Source organism: Nannobrachium achirus, assembly GCF_963921795.1.
Source record: "Nannobrachium achirus genome assembly, chromosome: 2".
NCBI classification, from domain to species: Eukaryota; Metazoa; Chordata; class Actinopteri; order Myctophiformes; family Myctophidae; genus Nannobrachium; species Nannobrachium achirus.
In genome coordinates, this window is record NC_137811.1 from 17,342,732 (window position 1) to 17,366,608 (window position 23,877).

The window sequence follows — 23,877 nt, forward strand, 5'->3', positions numbered from 1 at the left end:
TGAGAACTCCTGACTTGTCTCTTGTCAGCGTGTTGGGATGATTGAGTGGCTTATGTGTGAGGAAGGTGTCCATTATCTAGTTCAGCGACCATGGTGGGGGCTAAAGAATCAGTCAGAAGCTGCGTTAACGTTCACTTCGCCCACTGGAAATGATAAACTTACGTACCCTACGACTTTGCTTTTCTATTGTTCACCTTGTGTGGAGTCTAGGGTGGAGGGAGCATGGATTCTTTAATAAACAAACAAACAAACACATCTAGGGTTTCGAAGTGGGTGAAGTGTCGGGTTTGGGGGGTGGGTGGTGTCTACGTGATGGGGTGGGTGGTGTCTACAGTATGTGATGGGGGTGGGTGGTGTTTTGTGTTTGGGGTTGAGTGGTGTCTATGTGATGGGGGTGGGTGGTGTTTAGTGTTTGGGGCTGAGTGGTGGTGTGTAATGTCATTCTAAAACTATGATACAGCCAACCAGTTGAAGAAATCACAGATCTAGGGCCTTTAACGCTTTAGCTTTCATGGCATTTCTGAGACCATTCATGTTTCATGGAAGATGCTCGCTTAATCTGAACAATGTATTCTATTGCTAGTTTGACCATGTCACTCTTTTTAACTTAGAGAAGTAGTTCACCCCCAAAATGATGTTTTTTTTTCTCCAATGAGTTCAATAAAAAAAAAAAAAGTTTTTGTCGCATTCCTAAGCCAATAATTTGATTAGGCTATAATAAATGTAGCCCCAATGATTCCGGATGGAGACCCAAATGCATTTGGGTCCCCATCCGGAATCAATGGGCCTACAAAAAGTCTTCTCAAATGATTGGCTTAGGAATGCGACGAAAAATTTAAAACTCAAGTTTCCATGGGGTGAGTAATCAATAGAAAAAAAGTCATTTTGGGGGTGAACTACTCCTTTAAAGATAACTAATCATAGCCGGAAATAGACGATCTGCGGTCTATGATCTGGAGGTGGGTGGTGTCTATTGTTGGAGGTGGGTGGTGTCTATGGTGGGTGGTGTCTATGGTTGGAGGTGGGTGGTGTCTATGGTTTAGGGAAAGCGTTGGCTCTCAGGACGTCCATACAGTGGACGGTGATGAGCGCTCCGGTCAGCTGCCTCCACTGCCGGGTCACAGGGTTCTTCATCTTGTCCAGGGCCAGGTGCAGGTCCTGGATCAGGTCCCGGTAGCTGTCCCCGTAGCGCAGGCTCCACGCGTACAGGAAGTCGTAGGCAGGCTTCCACATGGACTGGCGTGAACACAAACAATAACAGTGTTATTTTTGACAGCCAGAGTTCCCACACATTTTTACCAATTCATTTCCAAAACTTTTCCAAAACTTTTCCAGAATATTTAACCCAATTTCCAAGACTATATAACAATAATTCAGCTCAATAACGAGTCCTATGCGCAATGCCCAAAGACAGGTAGTGTATGCCAGTGGTTCTCAACCTTTTCAGGCCATGACTCCAAATAATCTTATTTGGACTGGGAACCCCGGCACCCTGAAGAGCACTAAGAGTTGAGGAATTTTGTATAACACGGTTTTATTCACGGTTTTATTCAGATCTACATGCTCACAACGCCTCGCGTTACGAGGCGTTGTGTGAGCATGTAGATCGTCTATTTTCACACTTTCTCCCTCTAATATTTGACAATTTGGCCAATGTTTAATTTGTCATTTCAGAGGTATTACTTTTTTCCAGGACCTTCCAGGACCCTTGATCAATTTCAAAACTTTTCCAGTACTGGAAAAAAATATTTTTCTAATTTCAAAATATTTCCAGGAATTTCATGACCGTGGGAACCCTGTAACACTGCACAAAACAACAAACACCCAGTAAACAAAACAGAGCCTTCAAAACACACCTGAAAGCCTTCAAAATGTCCCTCAAGCCAACTCCAAACCATGGATATAAAACAGCGATGTGTAATGGACGTCCGGGAAAAACAGAGGGATCGCTGCCAGTCATAGTGTTAGTGACTACTGGCCAATCACAGCACGTCTTTTCCGGGACTTATCAATTCAACAGAGCTTTATTGGCGTATGTGTGACGCACGTCGCACGCGGAAGCGATGCATGAGGAAGCAATGCAGAATCCCTCGGTTCCATGATGCATATGCCCCAAAGCCAATGGAGACGTCTACCTTTGTTTGTTTATGCTCCAAAGCCCCATCTATCCATCAGGTGTCTGATAGCACTGACGCAACAGCAAGTCAACTACTGTACACAGTCAGGGCTACATGGATGGGATCTGAACCATATCCACCATTGAGGAACCAGAATTGAGTTCCTTCACATTTGGAACCGTTTCCGGAACTGGTTTTATCTACACTGTCAGAGCTTGTTATGAGGACTTCACCTCTGCTATACAATTACAATAGCGCTGCTTCTCAAACTTTATAATCTCAAGGACCACCATACCTCTGGGAGTGTACAAATGGAACAAATGGAACCAAATGGACCTGTTTGGTTCCATTTCTCGGCTCTAGCTCGTTCCTGACCGAGCGGCCAAAGGGATTTGGTTCCCCTGGCATCACAGGGATCTCCATATCTCCATGTATGGGCATAAACGGGATTTGACTCCCCTGGCATCACAGGGATCTCCATATATGGCAATAAAAGGGATTCGGTTCCCATGACATCAGTGATGTCGGGACCGTGATGTCAGAGTGTTAGAGTCAATCAACAAAAAAGACAAGCGTTACCCAGAGGGACAGACTGTCCCTTTTATACCCATTATGAAGATCCCATAATGAACAAATGCCCATATATGGAGATATGGAGATCCCTGGGATGACAGGGGAACCATATCCCTTTTATGCCCATATATGGAGATCCCTGATGTCCACATCACCGTTACATCACTGTGACTCTGTGCCACACTGGCCAGATGGCCAAGACAGTGATGTGTCACCTACAGTCGCAATAATGAAATGGTCACAGTGCTCCTTTAATTGATTAAAATGAACTCACCTGGATGCTGACCTCGCCGCTCTTCCCTCGGTGCGGCGCCTCGTAGCCGGCGATCTGAGCGCTGGACAGTTTCCCGATCTTCTCGGCGAGCTCTCGCCAGCGGACACCCAGCTCCACCGCTGTGGACAGGATGACCGTGTTCTGGATCAGCTGAGCCACCAGGCTCAGTGTGTCCATCTTCAGCAGACCCTGGGAGACACACACACACACACACCACATAAACATTAACCCATTTAGGCCAAGAATTATGTTATGCTTTAACTATAGAAATAATAGATCTTTTTAAAAGCGAACATTTGTAACTCCAATATTTGCTTCTGGGTGGTCCCCGGAACAACATATTTTTAGATGGGGGGTCCGTGGCCAAATACATGTGGGGTCCTTGACATGATAACGTTTCAGAACCACTGATTTAGAAGAAGGATTTAGAAGACATTAGAATCGGGTAAAAAAAATATTCAAAGACTTGCAAAAATGTTAAAGATTTTTCAAAAATAGCAGATAAAAAAAAAACTTGCAGCGCGGCACTCGTGCCGCTGTGATTGTATATCAACAATATGTCCGACCCGAATCAAAATCCGACCATTAATTATGAAAATGCGTCCGTTCCGAGCCGGAACCCATGGGGGCCGTTGGGACCCACGGTCGGGTATCCCAGCTCTAGTGTTTGTGCATGTGTCACGTGTGCGCGTACTCTATACCAGGGGTTTTCAAAGTGGGTGACGGGGCACCCTGGGGTGTCGTGACGGCAGTCCAGGGGTGCCGCGAGATAATTTGATAATATTTGGAATTTATTTGGACACTTGAAAAAATATTTAAAACTTGAAGTACAAAGTTATTGTCAGTCAGTTCTAACCAAAATGTCTATTATCTCAACGTTTTATCACTAATATATCGTCACTGTTGGGCAGAAGCCTTGTATCTCCAAGTTTCAAATGTGTACGTCTTTTAGTAAAGCAAAGCCCTGCTTCATCATACAGGACTGTCGCACAAAACTAGTGAAAACAGCCGATCTACAAGCACACAACGCCTCGCGATGCGAGGCGTTGTGTGCTTGTAGATCTGCTGTTTTCACTAGTATAGTACATTTTATAGATGATAAATACAAAACAAACAGTTTTGGACATACAAGGTTTCCACCCGACAACAACGTTATGCTACAAATATAAGGTGCTGGGAGTGAAAATTATAATGTAGAGGTGCCTCGGATTAAAAAAATATTCATGGGGTGCCCTGAGACAAAAAGGTTTGGGAACCCCCTGCTCTATACTCACAGCCATGAGCTCGTGCTGGAACTTCTTGCGGCTCTTCTCGGCGTGGCAGTCCTCCTTGAGCTTCTCCAGGACGCAGGCCACCCGGTCGGCCTCCGTCTGGGCGTGGCGCCGCGTGATGCTGTCCAGCCGCAGCTCCGCGTAGCCCAGGGCGTCGGCCAGCGCCCGCCAGCTGCCCACCTGCCGGGACACCAGCGTCTCCATGGTGGAGTACATGTAGGTCAGCTTCTTGAAGGGCAGCGTCATGTTGTCCAGCAGGGCGCCCGTGGTGAGGCTGACGCCTGCCGAGAAGTCCATCACCTAGAACAAAGTACAGTTCACTGTGTAGTACAGTGGTTCTCAACCTTTTCAGGCCGCGACCCCCAAAGTAATCCTGTTTGAAACGGGGACCCCCAACCAATGGACCAATATTTATATAAAATATATCTTTTGAAAAGCATTTAATAGTTTGATAGTGAACAGCTTTATTTAACCCACTTTGAACAGAATGTGCAATGAAAACGTTCACATTTGTTAGATTTTCAAACAGATTTTGATGCTATAATAATAACAAATGTTGTTGGGGACGTCCTGGAACCTCCTCAAGGACCCCTGGGGGTCCGCAGACCACTGACCTAGACGTTGGGTTGGGTACCACTTTAACCTATTTAGGACGGGAACCCCTTTTGGGTTTTTTACCTTTCAAGACTGTTGTTGCTATGTACAGTATACAGTATAAACAACATTGTTTTGTCATTTTTTAATGAATATTCTTTTCAGAAAGCTTAGGTGAGGATTTAGAAGGCACTTTTTAGAATCAGCCTCAGTTTATAGTCTACTTGCCAGCCCATAGAGCCCCATTGTGAACCCGGACATATTGAGTACACCAAGGTTTTATGTTATACATGTTGAGTAATGTTGGGTCGCCAGCATGTAGAAACAGCCGGATGCTAACTTGCATATGTTGAGCAATTTTCATAATTTGCATAATTTGCTTTAATTAGCATAATCCCCTATGATAATGGATAATATGTCAAAAACTGATTGGCCGATTTGAACAATATTGGAGTGGTTTTGGGGGTTATTGAGGATGCTGAATCCATTTTCTAAATTCAAAATGGCCGTTTTAAACCGGAAATGGCCTTATACCAACTTAAAGTGGGGTGATTTTGATACTTTTTTATGTTGTATATGGCCATTTCCGGTTTAAAACTGCCATTTTGAATTTAGAAAATGTCAGAAATGGATTCAGCATTCTCAATAACCCCCAAAACCACTCCAATATTGTTCAAATCAGCCAATCAGTTTTTGACATATTATCCATTATTATGGGGGATTATGCTAAATAAATCGAATTATGCAAATTATGAAAATTGCTCAACATATGCAAGTTAGCATCCGGCAGTTTCTAAATGCTGGGAACCCATACTCAACATTTCTAACATAAAACCTTGGTGTACTCAATATGCCAGGGTTCAGATTCTGGCAAGTGGACTATTAGCATTTATGGCCAAGAAAAAACTAAAACCAAACAAAGACCGTGACAGAACAAGGTGCTTTTCCTACCTGGTCCCGGCCGATGACCTTGAGGTTCTTGCAGTGGACGAGGCCGGTCCTGCCGCGCAGGAAGCCCACGTACCACTCCTTGACCCTGGAGTTCCCCACCGAGCGCACCGTCTCCCGGGACAGCAGGGCCACCGTGTCGCCCTTGAAGTACTCCAGCAGGTACTCCACCCGCGGCTGCCGCAGCACCGACTTCAGCGCCACGCCGTACCAGCGCAGGTGCACCGTGCGCTCCTGGAACCGGGGGAACTCGGGCAGGGGGGCGGCGGGGGGCTCCTCCGGGATGGGCAGGGACTTGCCCATCTGCTTCCGCCGGTCCAACGCCCCCCGCCTGGGGGCGGGGACAGGGGCCCCGCCGACCCGCTTCTCCGAGCGGACGGGCGCGGCGGCGGGCGACGGCACCAGGAACTGCGTGATGGTGCCTGTGTGCGACTCCCTCACCTGCAGGTAGGGATGGGACGATACTCGCTGTTATCGTTTATCATGATTAACCCATTTGGTGCTCCAGACATGAACGGGTTAAAAGTCCAAGCTGCCGTTCGCCTGCTCCGTCCGCGGCCAGTCTCTTATTTTGAAGGCCGGAAGTAGATCGCGCTCACAATTCCTACTTGACGACCTTTTGAAATTTACCCGGAAGTGTTGCCGTCCAAAGCGTAAACAGTAATGGGGGATCGATGCCTTTCAGCTTGTACTATTTTAGCGAGAATCCAATGCCATCCTTGGCATCAAAAGTGTTTTTTGGAGAAAATGGACATCAAAGATGAGAAAGACCGTTGACTTCCATGTTAAGGGATCACTATTGTGTGCACGTGGATGCGCGATGATGATGAATTGGCGAGTCCAATCGTGCCAGCACTTTCCAACGGACGGTACGTAGCCCTTGCCAGCTTTACTGTATATACAGTATATTTCGCGAGTATACACAGGATCGGCTACAAATGAGTAAAAAAAAAACACTCACAATAATCGTATCGTGGAAATTGGAATTATCGTGAATTTGTCCTCCGTCATGCACTGGGATCAATTCACCTTTTATTTGCCGAGCTGCATATCCGGTATCATTTAAACCACCGTTTCCCAAACACTGGGTCGGGACCCATTTGTGGATCGCGGAGACATTTTTTATGGGTCCCTTTGTTTTTCTTTTCCTACATTTTCAGCCTTGTGAGCTTTTAGATCTGCTGTTTTCACTAGTTTGGGTCTCGGGCCAAACGTATAATCTCTCTTTTGGGAAACAAGCTAAACATTTTGGGAACCACTGATTTAAGCCCTCTATAATTTGTAAAACAGACCTGTAAATAACGTGCTTGATACGTTTTTTTTCCCCACTCTCTACCAAATCTCTTTGCCAAACAGCCGATCTACAAGCTCACAACGCGTGGCATTGTAAGCTTGTAGATCTGCTATTTTTTGTGGCCGAGAATAATGGATGTTGGGGATATTTTGATTATCACGATAATAGCGTAAATAGCTGTTATTTTGTAGCCTGGTTAATAAACCAGACTGCACAACACCACTCCCTGTTGGTAGTGGACGCAGTGAGGAATTAGTATGAGCAACGCCAGGCTAGTTATTTTGGTCACAATAATCCTGACATGAAATGTTCATATGGTCCCATGCCTCACCTGCAGGTCCAGTTTGAAGCTGGTCATCTCCGCGCCCCCGGCGTGGGTCAGCGCCAGCGGCAGCCGCAGCACCTTGCCCATCCTGAGCTGGCTCTCTCGCACGTCCTTGCTTCGGTCCTCGGGAGCGATCTCGAACGCAGAGTCCTTCACGCCGGCCGTTATCCGGAGGTCGTCGAGGCTGTCGGGCTTGAACTGACGCTTCCCCCACAGCTGCAGCACCAGCGGGGGCAGGTTCTTGTTGTTGCTGCCTCGGTTCTGGAGATGGAACCACAAGCAGTTTTACCGTCACATCGCAGTGGTGGAAGAAGTACTCAGATGTTTTACTTAACTAAAAGTAGCAATACCACAATATTAAAATACTCTATTGCAAGTAAAAAGGCATGTGTTCAAATTGTTTACAAGCATAAAAGCATTGGCAAATAATATTCTACACACAAAAAGTTAAAGTACTAAAATGTTTGAAAACAGCAGATCTATGCACCGTGTTGTGTGCTGGTAGATCGCCTATTTTCAAATAGCCTATGAAATATGGACTAAAGTGGTTAATGTATCTGCAGACAGAGTAGTATTCAAATAATTGTAGTGGAGTAAAAGTACAATATTTGAAGTTGGAACAAGTGTCAAGATTCAACAAATTCAACAAAGGAGCAAGGAGGAAACAAGTTATGATAATCAAAACATTCCTAGTAGAGTGAAGATAACTAATATACATTTGTAAATAAAAATGTAAGGCCGGTATGAGAAATGTAACGGTAAAGGTCGTTGCACCCTGCTGCGTTTTTCGGGCCAAATATCAGGGTGAATTTCGGAGCGCGTAAATAAAAAAAATCAACCTCACTTTATGTCAATCACGTTTGCACACTGCCGCCTATTTCGTATTTATTTTCGGACCAGGGTTGATTTTTTCCGATTTTCGCAACTGTCGCCACAGGGTCCTTTGCTCTCTCTCTCTCTCCTCTCTCTCTTCTTGGCCTGAAAAATGCTTTCGAGGATTTCCGATTTCCAAACGCAACAAGAAAACGAAGTGCAGTGTGCAAGCAGCTTGAGAGGCATTTATTGTGTGGGGACTGTGTGTACTGTACACAGAGCATTGTGTGAGCTGCCAAACAGCATGTATTGGCAGAATGCTCAGGACACTGAACTGAATTCAAGCAGAAAACTGTTCCAACTTTTGGAGAGGAGCTAGGGCCACTCATTAATGTCACGTTTGATCCTCCTGGCTGCATCTTCTGACAACAACTCGCTCATTTATGTCGATCATTATCACAACCAAAACATCCAGTGAACCTAGGATTCCAGTGAAAAGGTGCGACTAGATAGAGTGTAGTAGCTTTGATCCTCAAAAGCGAGTTTTTGTTCCACAAAACAGGCTACACTACATGATGTAGTGATGTACATTATAAAAGCAGCCTACTGTCTCTGTTTTGTGGAAACCTCATATGTCCAAAACTGTTACTATTCAGGATTCAAAAAATTTAAGCAAAAGTAGCTGATCTACAAAAATTTAGAGTCATTGTTAGGGCTAACAAGAGTCATTGTAGTGGATATTTGTAATGTGATCATTCAACACATGTTTTATTTTGAAATGGTAGCAGCCTACTACAGGAAATAGAAGCAGCAGACAGTGTCACACTGAAAAGAACAGCGGCTCTGTCTGTATACATTGTTATTAGATTTTTTGGTAACACTTTCTATGAAGCCCACATTTATAATGCATTATGAGGGCATTCATAATGCATTATAATGCACTCATAATGCTTCATAACTACACTCATAAACACACATAATGCTTTATGATGCACTATATCAACAGTCATACAACATTATAATGACACTTATAATGACTTAAGTCCAAGTGTTCTATGTGTTAAATGCATGAAAATACATTACACTTTACTTAGCCCCGACAATGAAGCGTTATGATGAATTATGCATTATTATAGATGCTTCCATATGTATGTCACTTTACTTAACACATACAATGATGACTCATGATACTTCATGGGCTATTATAACATATTATGAGTCGTTACTACTGTTGACTTGAGTTGTGTGTATAGTATTCATAATGTATTACAAGCAGTCATTCAAGAGTGCATTATAATGCACTATGAGTGTCCTCATAATGCATTATAGATGTGGTCTTCATAAGTATTCAAGAGCATCCATAGAACACTTGGACTTAAGTCATTATAAGTGTCATTATACTGTTGTATGACTGTTGATATAGTGCATCATAAAGCATTATGTGTGTTTATGAGTGTAGTTATGAAGCATTATGAGTGCATTATAATGCATTATGAATGCCCTCATAATGCATTATAAATGTGGGCTTCATAGAAAGTGTTACCGATTTTTTTTTCTCCTCCGACCTGCGTGTCAGCATGTGCCCCTGAACGCCCTGGGCCCCAATGCGCATGCGTTGGCTGCATCGCGCTAGTTTCGCCCCTGGTTTTAATGATAGGCAAAATATTTCTTTACTTTTGTTAATTGTCACCTTGATAGATGGTGGTCAGCCACAAACTCACAGTCACAACAACTGGCCAATAATAACATATACCAGTTCTGTCCAGAATTTGTCATCTCACATCTTTCCACAAAATATTAGAAAACACTCAATAGTGGGCTTGATAAAAGCCCGGCTCAATAATCAGGATCGGAAAAAGTGCTCATTATCAATAAAAACCCATTCAGAACGGGTACACATTATAGTGTATTATTATTTTATGCTTTAACTATTGAAAAATAGCAGATAAACAAGCTCACAGCGCGGCGAGCTTGTAGATCTGCTATTTTTTTTAAATCATGAAAATTTGGATTTTGACCCAATTCTATAAGTGTCTTTTGAATCCTTCTAAGGTTTTTTGAAAAACCCTATGTTTCTATGTCAGCAATCTGGCCAGCCATCGTCAAAGAAAAGGTCCTTTTCACATTAACTGAGGCTCAGTTAGTCTGTTCTCAAGAGACTACTATGTCAGTGGTTCTCAAACTTTTTCATGTGAAGGACCCCCAAAATGATATGTATTTGGCCACAGACCCCCATCTCAAAATATTTAGTTCCAGGGACCCCCCAGAAGCAAACTTTGAGTTACAAACGTTTGCTTTAAAAATACATATTCAAAGATTTGCACACATTTTCACGACTAAAAAAAAATAGCAGATTTAAATAGTTAAAGGTGATAGATACACCATGCATTTAGAAAGTATTTATGTCATATTGTTTATGTCCCGTTTTTCAAAAGGTTTGAGGCTAAATTACCACTCCTGAATAGAGAGCCTCTCTCATTTTTGAATGGCTCTCAGAGCATTTCAGCTGCAGTACCACCTTTGGCCTGAACTGCGCCACCCCCCCCAAAAAATATTTTTGAATTCTTTTTTTATTTTATTTTTTTAAATTGTTTTGAAAAAATATATATTTTTTTATTTTTTTTATTTTTATGATGACGTCACAATCGGCAGATGACGTCACAATCGGCAGCAAATCTGGATAGCCTGTTTTGAGAACCTGTAGGATACTTTTAACCTTCGCCTTCTCAAAACCAGAGAAAGACACAACGGTCAGAAATGGGACTTTGTGAGGATAGAAGGTGCTAGTGGGACCCCCAAAAAAGGTTTTAAAATAGGAAAAGTGAAATTTCATGGTGTATCACCTTTAAAGCATTCAATAATTCTAGGCCTAAATGGGTGAACAAGCTCCATCCCTAATTACAGCACATACTGTACCTGTATGTCAGAGAAGGGGAGCCGGGGTGGGATGTGGTTGTGGCAGCAGACCACCAGGACCACCCTGAAGGAGGGGTGGATGTAGCGGGGGCCGTACACGGCCACGGTCACCTGGCGCTCCAGGTAGTCCCACACCGAGGTGGCGGGGGCCTGGAGGACCGAGGCCTCTGCCGCCGCGATCACGTAGAAGTGTCTCTTGAGCTCCTGCAGCTTGATCTGCATGACGTTCTGGTGGATGTAGCAGTCCTTCACCTTGTGGTAGGGGTGGGCGATATGGAAAAATACAATGTCACGATATTTTCCCAAGCTGTGTCACGATACACGATCTAAGCGCTATTCTTTTCCATGTTGGTTTTCATGGTTATTTTTCAAGTTACTTAACGGTACGACCACCTACAGTTCAAGGTAACAAAAACTAAAAGAAAAAGGAGTAACAGGCGATTCAGACCAGTGTTCCTCAATGTGGGGTCCAGGGACTCTCTGGGTTCCTTTGGGGAGGTCTAAATGGATCCTTATAAGTATGTAGCTATGACAGTATACAAATGAAACCAAATGTACCATTACGGGTCCATTTGGTTTCATTTGTATACTGTCAGAGTTAAGGGGAGACCTTGACATTTTAAAGTTTGAGAACTACTGATTTAGACCAAAATGCAGGTTTAAATTGAATTCTGCAATGAATCGCTGTATTAACAATTCAACAGAATTTCTTATAAGGCTCCCTCGGTGTATCACAATACATACGTATCTCTGAAAAGGTATATCGTGGAGACGTTGTATTGTCTCAACGATATTTATCACCATATCGCCCACACCTACCTTGTGATAGGGACCCTCCTTCCTGTCCGACACCAGGCCCACTAGGGTGGTCATCACCTGGCTGAGGGGGTCCCCCTTCACCTGGCCCGACAGCTTCATCTCCAGGGAGACGCTCTCCATGGTGTTCAGGCTGCTGAGGCTCACCTGCAAGTTTAAAAGTTCAGGCATTTAGGAGACACTCTTATCCAGAATGTGTCAGATCGGAATAAGCAGAATAAACATATGCTTCCTGATCTGTTGTTTGTGTTTTTATGGGACCGCCTCGAAAATGAGGTGCTGCATTTCAAGGGGCTTTCCCTACAATACAAATATGGAAAATCTGACATGAGTTGTAGTCCATAAACAAGGTAAATAGTCACATAAGTAGAGTGCAGAGAGAAAATGTAGAGAAAAAATCACACCCAATGTGAAGTGAGCGGTGGTCGTGCTTGCATAACGTCTTCAATTGGTAATTGGTGATGTGATACCGGCTACACACACACGCACATTGCTATGGCAAAACGCTGAGGAAAAAGACTAGGATATAGGTCTAGGATGTAATTGGTGATGTAATATGGCTACACACACACATATATTGCTATGGCAAAACGCTGAGGAAAACACATTGCTATGGCAAAACGCTGAGGAAAAGTGGCTACAGACACACACACAGCCACTCTTAGGAGCGGTTTACCACCGTTCAAAAATAGTAACGGTAAAGAATGAACCAACTAGCATCTGTCTAAACATGCAATCTGAATAACATTCTGTACATTTGAAACTATAGGACTCCAGGCAAACAATGAACCTATACTGTAGCATCAAAACAACATGTAACGATACCCGTTGTAGCGTAATTTTGAACGACCGGTCCGGGTAATTGTTTGGAGTGAAAATCCATTGAAAAAAACTAAAACTAAAAACATTGTAATGGAGAAGTGAGCGGTGCCTTTGACCAGTGTTAAACTATATGAATTCCGGGGCGTCCGGTGGCCTACTGGTCAAGGCGCATACCACATAGGCACCGCCAAATAGGCATGGTTGCCGTGGCGTCGCCGGTTCGATGCCCGATCCGAACGACGTGTACCGCATGTCACTCCCTATCTCTCTCCCCATTTCCTGTCAGTCAGTCTACTGGACCTCCCTTGGTCAATAAAGGCAAAAGCCCCCAAAAAATAAGTTTAAAAAAAAAAAACTATATGAATTCCTCTGTTGTCCATTAATGTCAAGGCTGCTCAACAGCGCCACTTGGTCACCCAGCGGTATTGCAGCTGTTGCTACTCATACGAGGCATATGAGACATACACAAAGGGACAAAGAGACATACACACTCGGTCAAGCATGGGAGCGCTTGCACCGCTCAAAAAGCCATAGATGCCTGTACCTCCAGCAGTGGACTCATGGTGGTGGTGTAGTCGTTGTTGAGGCCCTGAGGAGGGTCCAGGATGGCTTTGAGCGCCACCTCCTGGACCTCCCCGGGAGGGACGTGGCCCTCGGGGATGTGCACGCTGATGTCAGAGTCCGGCAGCTGGACGGAGCCTCCGGCGTGGCCCACCTTGCAGACGATCTGAGAGCCCGTGGCCTGGGTCTGGGCCCAGCCCGGACTCTGGCTCATCAAGGCCAGGTCCAAACACGACCTGGTTAGAATAGAGACCAAATGTTAAAACAGTGGTTGAAGTGGTTAAGAAGGTAGTGTGGCAAGTGATTCTCTAGCTTTTTCATCATGCATTAATTTCTTCACATTTTAACTTTTTGTGTAAAAAAAACAACAACAAAAAACAGAGAGAGAGAGAGAATAAAAGATGCATGACAAGAGGGATTTAACTTCAGGTATACTTTAGCCTATTTTGTGCAACTTAGCATGTTTTATGAACAACTGAACACGTGAAGTCACCATTTCGCCAACTATTCTCTTACTCTGCTATAATTTGAGCCACTGTTGTTGCCTACTGGCAATCTCTCTCTCTCTCTCTCTCTCTCTCTTTCTCTCTCTCTCTCCCCCTCCCCCTCCCTCCCTCTCGGGTTTTTAGGCCTAAAATGATAATTGTTAGGGCGGGCTGGCCCAGTTAAGAGGTTTCTGCCCGACAGCAACGATACAGCAACAACTCCAACACACAGAGGTGTTACCGGCCTGAAAGGTATAACAACAACAGGTGTTCCAGGTGTCTAAATGGGATAATAAAAAAAAAAAACATTCTCCTGACCTGGTCAGCTGCCGGTGGCTCAGCCAGGCCATCTTGTAGGCCTCCCTGTCGTTCTTCAGCCACTCAAAGTCCGGGTTCAGAACCGACCCCCCCGACGTCCTTTTGAGGCCCGCGGCCGTGTCCCTTTGAAAGTCCTTCCTCTGCAGGTCGTCCAGGATGTCCGAGGCACTCCGCCACCGTCCCGACCGGTAGGCGCCGGCCTTACGGCCCCTGGAGTCCAAGAAATGCCCCAAGTTGTTTTCGTCCGAAGACGTGCTGCTGGCGCCATCGTCGTCGTGGTGGTTGTTCTTGGTGTTGTTGTTGTTGGGTTCTAGGAGGTCGGACGGGTCCTCTTTCAGAGCGGTCCTGTCTGGTTTTTGATCGTGAACGATGTCGTCTAAGAAGGGGTTGGAGCCGGACAGCTGGCTCCAGAAAGGATTGCTGGTCTGGGTGGAGGAGCGCAGGGACTGTGGCTGCAACACGGGCCACTCCGAGTGCTTGGTCAGCGGGGAGGCATAGTTACCTGGGGAGGCATTCACACATGTGTCAGATTTAAGGGTGCAAACATTAATCGAACCAATAGATTTAATTTAGGGATGCACCGATATATCGGCCACACATCGGTAGCGGCCGATGTTTGCCGGCAAATAAAGCTGACATTAACCGATGGCAGTAGCCGGTATTAATTAGTTGATAATGATAAGCATATATTTTGTGTTGGTTATTTGCAGCCTGCCAAGAGAGTAGATTCTGAACAGTTATTTCTTATAATGTGGTTTTATTTGTTTCACTGGCGCAAAAGGAGATATAACAATAACAAATCATTATCGTTATTTTTAACATTGGTATTGGTATCGGCCAAGAATTCCCATATCGGTGCATCTCTAACTTAATTGATTATATACAAAACTTAAAAGATTATTTATTGATGTGGAGAAGGGGGGAAAAAAAGAGTCCACTGCTGGAGGTACGGGCATCTATGTCTTTTTATACCCATTACGGTTGGTACCGATGCTCTGATCATCGATCGTTTAAATCGACAGATTTTCACTCCAAAACTGACCCAAATAACATTGTACAGAATGTAATTTAGATGGCATGTTGTGTACACAGATGCTATAGGTTCATTGTTTACCTGGTATCCTATATTTTCTTTGAGGTTGTACAATCTGCTTATACAAAATATAGCTCATCTACAAGCCTGAGATTAAATTATTATTGTAAAATAGGGCTAATCAAATATAGACTAATCAAATCATTGATTATAAAAGGACGTTGATTCATTGATATATATTTTAAAACAATAAAAACACAATTCCCCATTATTTGATTAAATGGGGAAAATGTAACATCAAATGTACATTATCAATATCATAATTTTGAAGGAAATAATGGTGCTCTAGCCCTATGTCACATCAGTAACATTTACACCATAGTTAAACATATGGTCAGTATGTTTCATGTTCTAAGCATGTGGTCACCGTTCAGCTGGTTGGGGCTCAGGGTCACGGGGTCATCCAGGTCGATCAGGGTCCCCTCAGATCTGCTTCTCATCAGACTCCCAACGCGACGGAACGACTTGGTTCTCCCAGCGGCCATGTTCACATCTGTAAAACATTCAGAGGCAGGGGTCTTTGAGAGAGATGAAGCATCAATGAATTGTGTACTCCAATGGACCCCAATGTAAACAATCCATGGTGCTTTCTTGGGTTTAAATCCTATTAGTAGACCTTGTATCTGAACTGTGCTGTCTTGTGCTTTTCCTTAGCGAACTCAATAAGCAAACTGCTAATAAAGTATTCAATCGAAGCTTTTTGGATCGCTTCCTACTTGCTTTACACTGACAGCACAGTCAAAGTAAGTAGTAAACTTGACCGTAGGCTCTGAACTTGGTCTGCTCTTATTTTTTATTTTTTTTATAAATGTTTTTTTATCCCACGTTTTTGCAACCCATTTTTCTCACCCGGTGACTACCTAACCTGTAGTCCTGGTTTCCGCTTTCCCCCTGCCGCGCCAGGGGACATTGGGGAGCACCCGGCTGGCTAGGGGGAGGTGGTATAGAAACCAGGACTACTGCATGTTTTTGTGTGAGGGCCTATGCCCAAGGAGACATGGGGAGAACATGCAAATTCACCACAGAAAGGCCCTATCGCCAACCCCACCTAGGGTGTGGGTGCTGATGACGCGGGTGGAGGAACACGCCCCCAGCGCCCACAGCTTCCCCCAGCGGGAATCGAACCCAGGACCTTCTGGCTGTGAGGCAGAGTGATAACCACTGCACCACCGTGCCCCTTGCTCTTATTTATTTATTTATTTTACTCTACGCCAAACCTCTTCCCCGAAAATAGACAATCTACAAGATCACAATGCATTGTATTAATGCATCCACTCATGAAGGCTGGGCTTGATGTAACAATACTGTGTCATGATGAGACTAGACATCATCAAGGATTTGGGATCTTGTTGTATCACAATATGATATGAAGTGTCTTCTTTTCCTGGTCTTAATAATTAAACCTAGCTTACTCTTCAATTATATGTACTGTAGTAAAAGAAACGTTGGCATTTAATTTCATTATTACAAAGAAAAAAAATCCCCCATGAAGCCGGAAATTCTGCTCACAAAAGGTTCATATTTTTCTTCCAGGAGCTTATCAATTTGCCCATCAAAATGCCGTCACAGAAGGTAACTTTTTCCCACCCGTTCATAAACTACAAGGACTAGCTCGGAAAGCCATTTCCTTGATTTTTAGGCCTATATTTGTTTTCAGGCACAAGAAATATACATATACACATACACACACGTAGGATATGGCTTCATATATCATAATCCACCAACAATATCATCGGTGTCAGGTGGGAAACTCAAATGTCCAAAACGGTTTCGTTTATAAGCTCCAAACGCATCGCTCCGTGTCGCGTTTCGAGCTTGTAGATCTGCTACTTTTGTGTGACACTGTAGCGTGATCAAGTAGAGCATTCATTTACGAAAAACACAAAAAGTATAAAATAAGGATAAGAGGTTTCTGCCCGACAGCAATGAGATAATACCTGCAGCCTACACAATGTGTGCATGTAGTGTAACCAGTTCCTGTGTCCTCATGTGATACTAAATAAATGAATCCACGGATATTATTTTGTATCATATCGTCAGAGGTGGAAAAGGTACTTCTCTTCTCTACTCTGTCTGTGTCTCTTAGGAGGGCTGTGGGCAGCTCATAAACCCGCCTACCAGTGACATCATCGATGAGGAATCCAAGCTAATAGATACTGCAGGCTTTCTATTCCTGAAAAGTTACTATGTGCTATGATGGAAGCCATTGTTCTTGTGATAATAAGCTTCCGTCAGCAGTCATAGCTGTCAATGTTATTACGCCCGCTCACACAGTTTGCAACATAATAGCAAGAACAGGAATACCACAATAATGTGACGGTGACTATAAGAACCAGCAAAAGGTTCCCCAGACACAGGAAACGGGTGCATTTTTCCACCCCTTTTCCCATGATGAAATCTGCACTTAAAATGCAAGGCTGCATGGCTGGCTGCGTGTGCTGTTGTTGAACACATACACAGCTTAATGTCAGAGAAAGTTACACGACTCACCCACCCAGGTGATGGCAATAATACTAATCGCCGTAATCGTAACAAAGTTGCAAATCATATAAAACAAACAAATGTACAAATCTGCAGTGATCTGATGCTGATGTGTTGACGGCTGCTGGGCTGGCACGTTTAGTACCATGACCATATATTAATTCAGTTGTTGGTCTATTTTTTTAGCTGCTACCGTATGTAGTCTTACTCTTACCGTGTGGTACATGAAAACTCCTGTCCGGACCGTAAATAAATGATAATGATGTTAAAGTTGATCAAGTTGATACCGTTTCTCCCTCTAGCCCTGAAACATGACAGTTGTACTTGTATCTCACAGCACACGGTTGGTTCTACAGACAGGGATCTCCATATATGGGCATAAAGGGATTTTATGTATGATGTCAGACGTCATAGACGTCATAGGACTTTCACATAACGAGTAACGGAGTAAGCATGTCTGGGGTCTCACAGCACGCGGTTGGTTCTACAGATGCCTCAATGTCTATGGCTGACCTCAATGTCTATGGCTGATCTACCCATAGGCTATATATGGAGCTCCATATTTGGAGCTAACCAACACTGACATACAGATGGCCAAGACAGATGGCGCGACCTTAGGCGTCTTAGTAGTTATTATTATTATTATTATTATATTATTATTATTATTATTATTATTACCCTACACTGACACAAAGAGCGTTCCATTTGAAATGCAGTGACATGCAGCACAACTGCTCCAGGCTACACTGTACTGACACAAAGACGGCGGTTGTTGTTGTGAATGAACAGAGATTCTTCCTGCGTCCTCAGAAACCCCCAGAGGCATCTGGAGGGACCCTGCAGTGTTCGTCTAACTCTGCGAGTGTTCAACCATTTTGTCGTTGTCGGGTGGAAACCTTGTATGTCCAAAACCGTTCGTTTTGTATTGATCATTTTAAAAATGATTTAAACTAGTGAAAACAGCCAATCTACAAGCACACGACGTGCTTGTAGATCTGACGGCAACCGCGCCTAGTCTGGAGGGCACCTAACACTATTTCACTGTGTGGCTAAGTTAGCAGTGGAAAGTAGGGATGCCTTTTTTTCAGACAGAGTACGAGTACTTAATTTTGAGAACTTTTAGTTTTTGTTGAGTAACTGCTTATTTTTTCCCCCTTCCTTTTTCTCCAAATTAATTAGACCTTGTACTTGTAATGATACTGTAATGTTTTTTTAAGATACTGTTTATTGTGTTTCTTTAGTCATTTTCTTTAACTGTCAATTGAATGTTTTGGTATCGGGTCAGAGTATCGGGACATTTTACAAGTACAGAGTACGAGTACATGAGTATGGTATCGGGCCCGATAACGATACCAGTATCACCATCGGAGCAACCCTAGTTGAAAGTAGCTTAAGTTCATTTACTCAAGTACTCAATTTTAGGTTCTACCACAGATTTTAACCCAGGTCTATATCGTGCAAGTGTTGAGGAGCAAATGACCAGTGACCATGTACTAAGCTAATAGAGCCTGCCTGCTTGCTCAGCCTATAGGCGCATTTACAACGTCACACTGATAAGAACCAGCATGCACGTGCAGGTCGGAGGCAAAAGAACCCAAACGCTCATAAGATGCAATGCAAAAGTGCTTACCAGCCTTATGTGTAAAAATGCATCCCATTAAACTTTCAGATGCAGTTTTTTCTCCCAGTGTGGATTTCTCGCTCATGAAATGTATATAATCCTTAGTGTAAACAATAATAGCAATTCAAAGCAGTTGTCCTCAAAACCACTACAGTCGCCATCATTAGAACGGAGGGGGGGCTCCTCATAATTACAAAACATTTTTGGACACTGCTCCTACAAATTTTGCCCTAAAATCACTCAAAGCGCTACACAGTATCTCTACAGTCATGTCATCAACATGCAGCTGTCCCATCTAGTGCCACCATCAGGCCGATTTTAGCAAAAAACATATTTGGACACTGCTTCTACAGATTTTGCCCTAAAATCACGCAAAGCGGTACACAGTATCTCTAAAGTCAGTCCCATTTCCCATAATCCCTCCTGATTGGCCACCATTGCCTTCTAAAGTTTGTGTATGCGACCTGACGGTCACTTATCTCCCGATTTAGGGAGTCTTACTGGTGCTCCATCCTGTGACAGCCAAAATATCAGACCTCCAAGCTCACAAACAGTTGCATCCGCGATGCGGCTGTGAGCTTGTATGTCAGCTGTTCTCGGCGCAGAATACCGTTGCAGGGCAAAGTATGTATGTCTCGCTAGGTGCGTCTCACCAGCCAAAACTCAAGAGGAGGTTGAATGAACATGAAACCAGCGATCCCCCAACACAACAGGTTTGGAAATCTGTTGGGAATTGATTACATGAAACAGTCACCTGTGCATGCAGTCTCAATGTTGGTAAAAAAAATAAATCCGTCTATAGCGACACATTGACTTGTGATTTGTTATTTACCTTCAGGTCAAACTTTTTGTCAAACCAGAAACAGGATCATGAAAGGTTGCGTCTCTCACCTAGACACAGGATCTAAACGTCTCAATAGAAGAGCAGGGACACCAACAACAACCACCCTGATTGTTCAAGTTATATTGTATTAACATACTCTACCAAACAGATTGAATAAGTTATATTGTATTAACATACTCTACCAAACAGATTGAATAAGTTATATTGTAATAACATACTCTACCAAACAGATTGAATAAGTTATATTGTAATAACATACTCTACCAAACAGATTGAATAAGTTATATTGTAATAACATACTCTACCAAACAGATTGAATAAGTTATATTGTATTAACATACTCTACCATACAGATTGTATAAGTTATATTGTATTAACATACTCTACCAAACAGATTGAATAAGGTATATTGTATTAACATACTCTACCAAACAGATTGAATAAGTTATATTGTATTAACATACTCTACCAAACAGATTGAATAAGTTATATTGTATTAACATACTCTACCAAACAGATTGAATAAGTTGTATTGTATTAACATACTCTACCAAACAGATTGAATAAGTTATATTGTATTAACATACTCTACCAAACAGATTGTATAAGTTATATTGTATTAACATACTCTACCAAACAGATTGAATAAGTTGTATTGTATTAACATACTCTACCAAACAGATTGTATAAGTTATATTGTATTAACATACTCTACCAAACAGATTGAATAAGTTATATTGTATTAACATACTCTACCAAACAGATTGAATAAGTTGTATTGTATTAACATACTCTACCAAACAGATTGTATAAGTTATATTGTATTAACATACTCTACCAAACAGATTGAATAAGTTATATTGTATTAACATGCTCTACCAAACAGATTGTATAAGTTATATTGTATTAACATACTCTACCAAACAAATTGAATAAGTTATATTGTATTAACATACTCTGCCAAACAGATTGAATAAGTTATATTGTATTAACATACTCTACCAAACAGATTGAAAAAGTTATATTGTATTAACATACTCTGCCAAACAGATTGAATATGTTATATTGTATAACACTAAACAACAAAACAACAACATTGGCCTAGGCTACAGGGTAGTGGTCCAGGCACCTAGGCTGGTAATCCAGACCAGCCTTGCAGAGTCACAGGTTCAAGGCCCAATCCTGACGACCTTTAATTTGCTCTCTCACCCCGTTTCCTGTCAGTCTACTATACATCTATATAATAATAAAAGCAGAAAAAGACGCCAAAAATATCTTAAAAAATAAAAATGAAAATAAAATAAAAATTGTACAGTATTCACTCAAATAAAGTGACATAATACAGCTTTGACCACATACACCCTTAATACACTGGAGTGGACCTATCCTGGGTTGTCTTGTCTCCATCTGTACTTGGACCAATAGATTCTGTTTACACCAAAGCATTAGGCCTAAGCATAACAGAAAAAAACAAGTCCTGGGGACTCGTTTCCATTGTGGTCTGACCGTCCTACCTAGACAGTATATTCAATTCATCACCGTGAAAATGATTTTTAATCAGTGTACCTCTTCCACTCCTGCCGGCAGTCTGCCAGAGGAAGTGGATCAAAGGTGTGTGACTGACTGACAGACAGAGTCACTTGTTTGCGTAAACGTAAGGGACAGTGAATCCATTGAAGCTCAGTGTGTGTGTGTGTGTGTGTGTGTGTGTGTGTGTGTGTGTGTGTGTGTGTGTGTGTGTGTGAGAGTGTGTGAGTCAGTCATTAATAATGTGGTTCAGCTACAGCAGCAACACACACACAGGAAGAGAACTGGTTGTTCTTGAATGTGTCACACACCGGTTAGCTCCTTCAATTGTTTCTGCCGACAGTGATAGTAAGACTAGACACACACACACACACACACACACACACACACACACACACACACACACACACACACACACACACACACACACACACACACACACACACACACACACAGTAAACAGACTATATATAGATATATATATATAGAGAGAGAGAGAGATAATAATTGAACACACTTTCAAATAGTGTAGTTATGTAAAAATAGTTGATGTAGATATTGTAGGGCCCTGGAGGTCCCCGGACCGCACTTTGAGAACTCTGAAGAGTTTGGTGCCATTTGTACACTCTCAGAGTTACAGCCACATAAGTGTCCGTTTGGTTCCTAACCATGATTTATCTCTCCCTGAAACCCCCCTCAAAAAACCCTGGGGGACACCACTTTGAGAACCACATGCTCTAAACTTTGCATCTAAAGTTGTCAAATGCAAGTAGCTATACACATGTACAGTCTGCCTAATATGTCACATGATCTATCTAACTCTGCTTTTGAATGAAGCACATCTAGGCTAGACATCTAGACACACACATACACACGCTGTGCATGCACGCACACACAATTGTAGGTGGCCAGTGAGAAAAATACTATGATCTGAATTATCATTCTGGAACAGAATACATCTCAATAATTGGATTGATTGTTGAAATTATAACACACATTCAGTACAGAGAGAGAGAGAGAGAGAGAGAGAGAGAGAGAGGGAGGGAGGGAGGGAGAGAGAGAGAGAGAGAGAGAGAGAGAGAGAGAACAGTTTACCAACCAACTACAGCATCACAATGAATCAATTGTTACTATAGTATCAATCTGTTGTTGTTACCACATGTCAAATTGATGTCTGTCATCAAACAAGTTGCAATTTCCCTCTGAGATTTTTCTGATCGCAGACTACCGTAAAGTATTTAAAGAAACCACAAACGGACACAACTTTCTACTCAGCTAGTAAGAGTAAAAAAGCACTAAGCTCAAGTATGCATAATATTATATAGGCTACTGTGGAATTAATACAGCCCATAACAGATCAGATTTGTGATTTCTCCACTAGTTTATATTTAAACAACAATCTTAGAGAGAAACAGTGATGTAAAGTAACTAAGTAGATTTACTTAAGTACTGTACTTAAGTAAATTTGGAGTATTTGTACTTTACTTGAGTCTTTCCATGGCAATTTCCAATACTTTTACTTCTATTCCACTACATCTTGGATTCAAATATAGAAATATTACACTTTTACTCCACTACATGTATTTGAACACTTTTAGTGAGGCTACTAGTTCATTTGTAGATTTGTATTATTATTATTTCAAAACATACATGAACCACCTCAGCCATACAGTAGGCCTATATACATTTTGGCCATTTGAAAATAGCAGATCTACAAACTCACAAGTCACAATGTGCTTGTAGATCTGCTATTTTCAAAATAAGTGTAGGCTACACATTTGAAAACTTGAAATGGGACATCTCTTCATAATGAGCACTTTTTGTACATTAAGTAAAGTTTTATACCAATACGTTTGTACTTTTACTCAAGTACATCTTTACTTGTAACAGTATTTCTACATTGCAGTATTGATAGTTTTACTAACATTTGAGTACTTTTTCCACCACTGCAGCCAACAGAATGAAGATCAGATACGTGATTTATCCAGCAGTTTATATCTAAACAACACCACCAGTAGAGTCAGAGACAGAAAGTTTTCCACTCACCGTTTTTCATGAGCCAACATCAGCCTGTTGTAGTTATCTCCACAAACTATAACATCAGCCTGTTGTAGCTCTATCTCCACAGTCAGTATAACATCAGCCACAGACTCTATAACACTACAGCTCCAGTTTGAATCCACT

General features: G+C 42.5%; 1 protein-coding gene across 1 annotated transcript; it reads right to left on the reverse strand.

The window, feature by feature from the left end:
• Positions 1–796: 796 nt before the first annotated feature.
• On the reverse strand, positions 797–23,877 carry macc1 (MET transcriptional regulator MACC1). Its single transcript, XM_080754529.1, has 11 exons — positions 23,740–23,877; positions 15,588–15,713; positions 14,128–14,629; positions 13,308–13,560; positions 11,945–12,088; positions 11,126–11,377; positions 7,403–7,657; positions 5,781–6,218; positions 4,239–4,535; positions 2,965–3,153; positions 797–1,236 (listed from the first exon to the last, which is right to left on the reverse strand). Exons 1-11 carry the CDS (start codon positions 23,747–23,749, stop codon positions 1,033–1,035), a joined length of 2,670 nt encoding a protein of 889 aa, XP_080610655.1. The 5' UTR covers positions 23,750–23,877; the 3' UTR covers positions 797–1,032.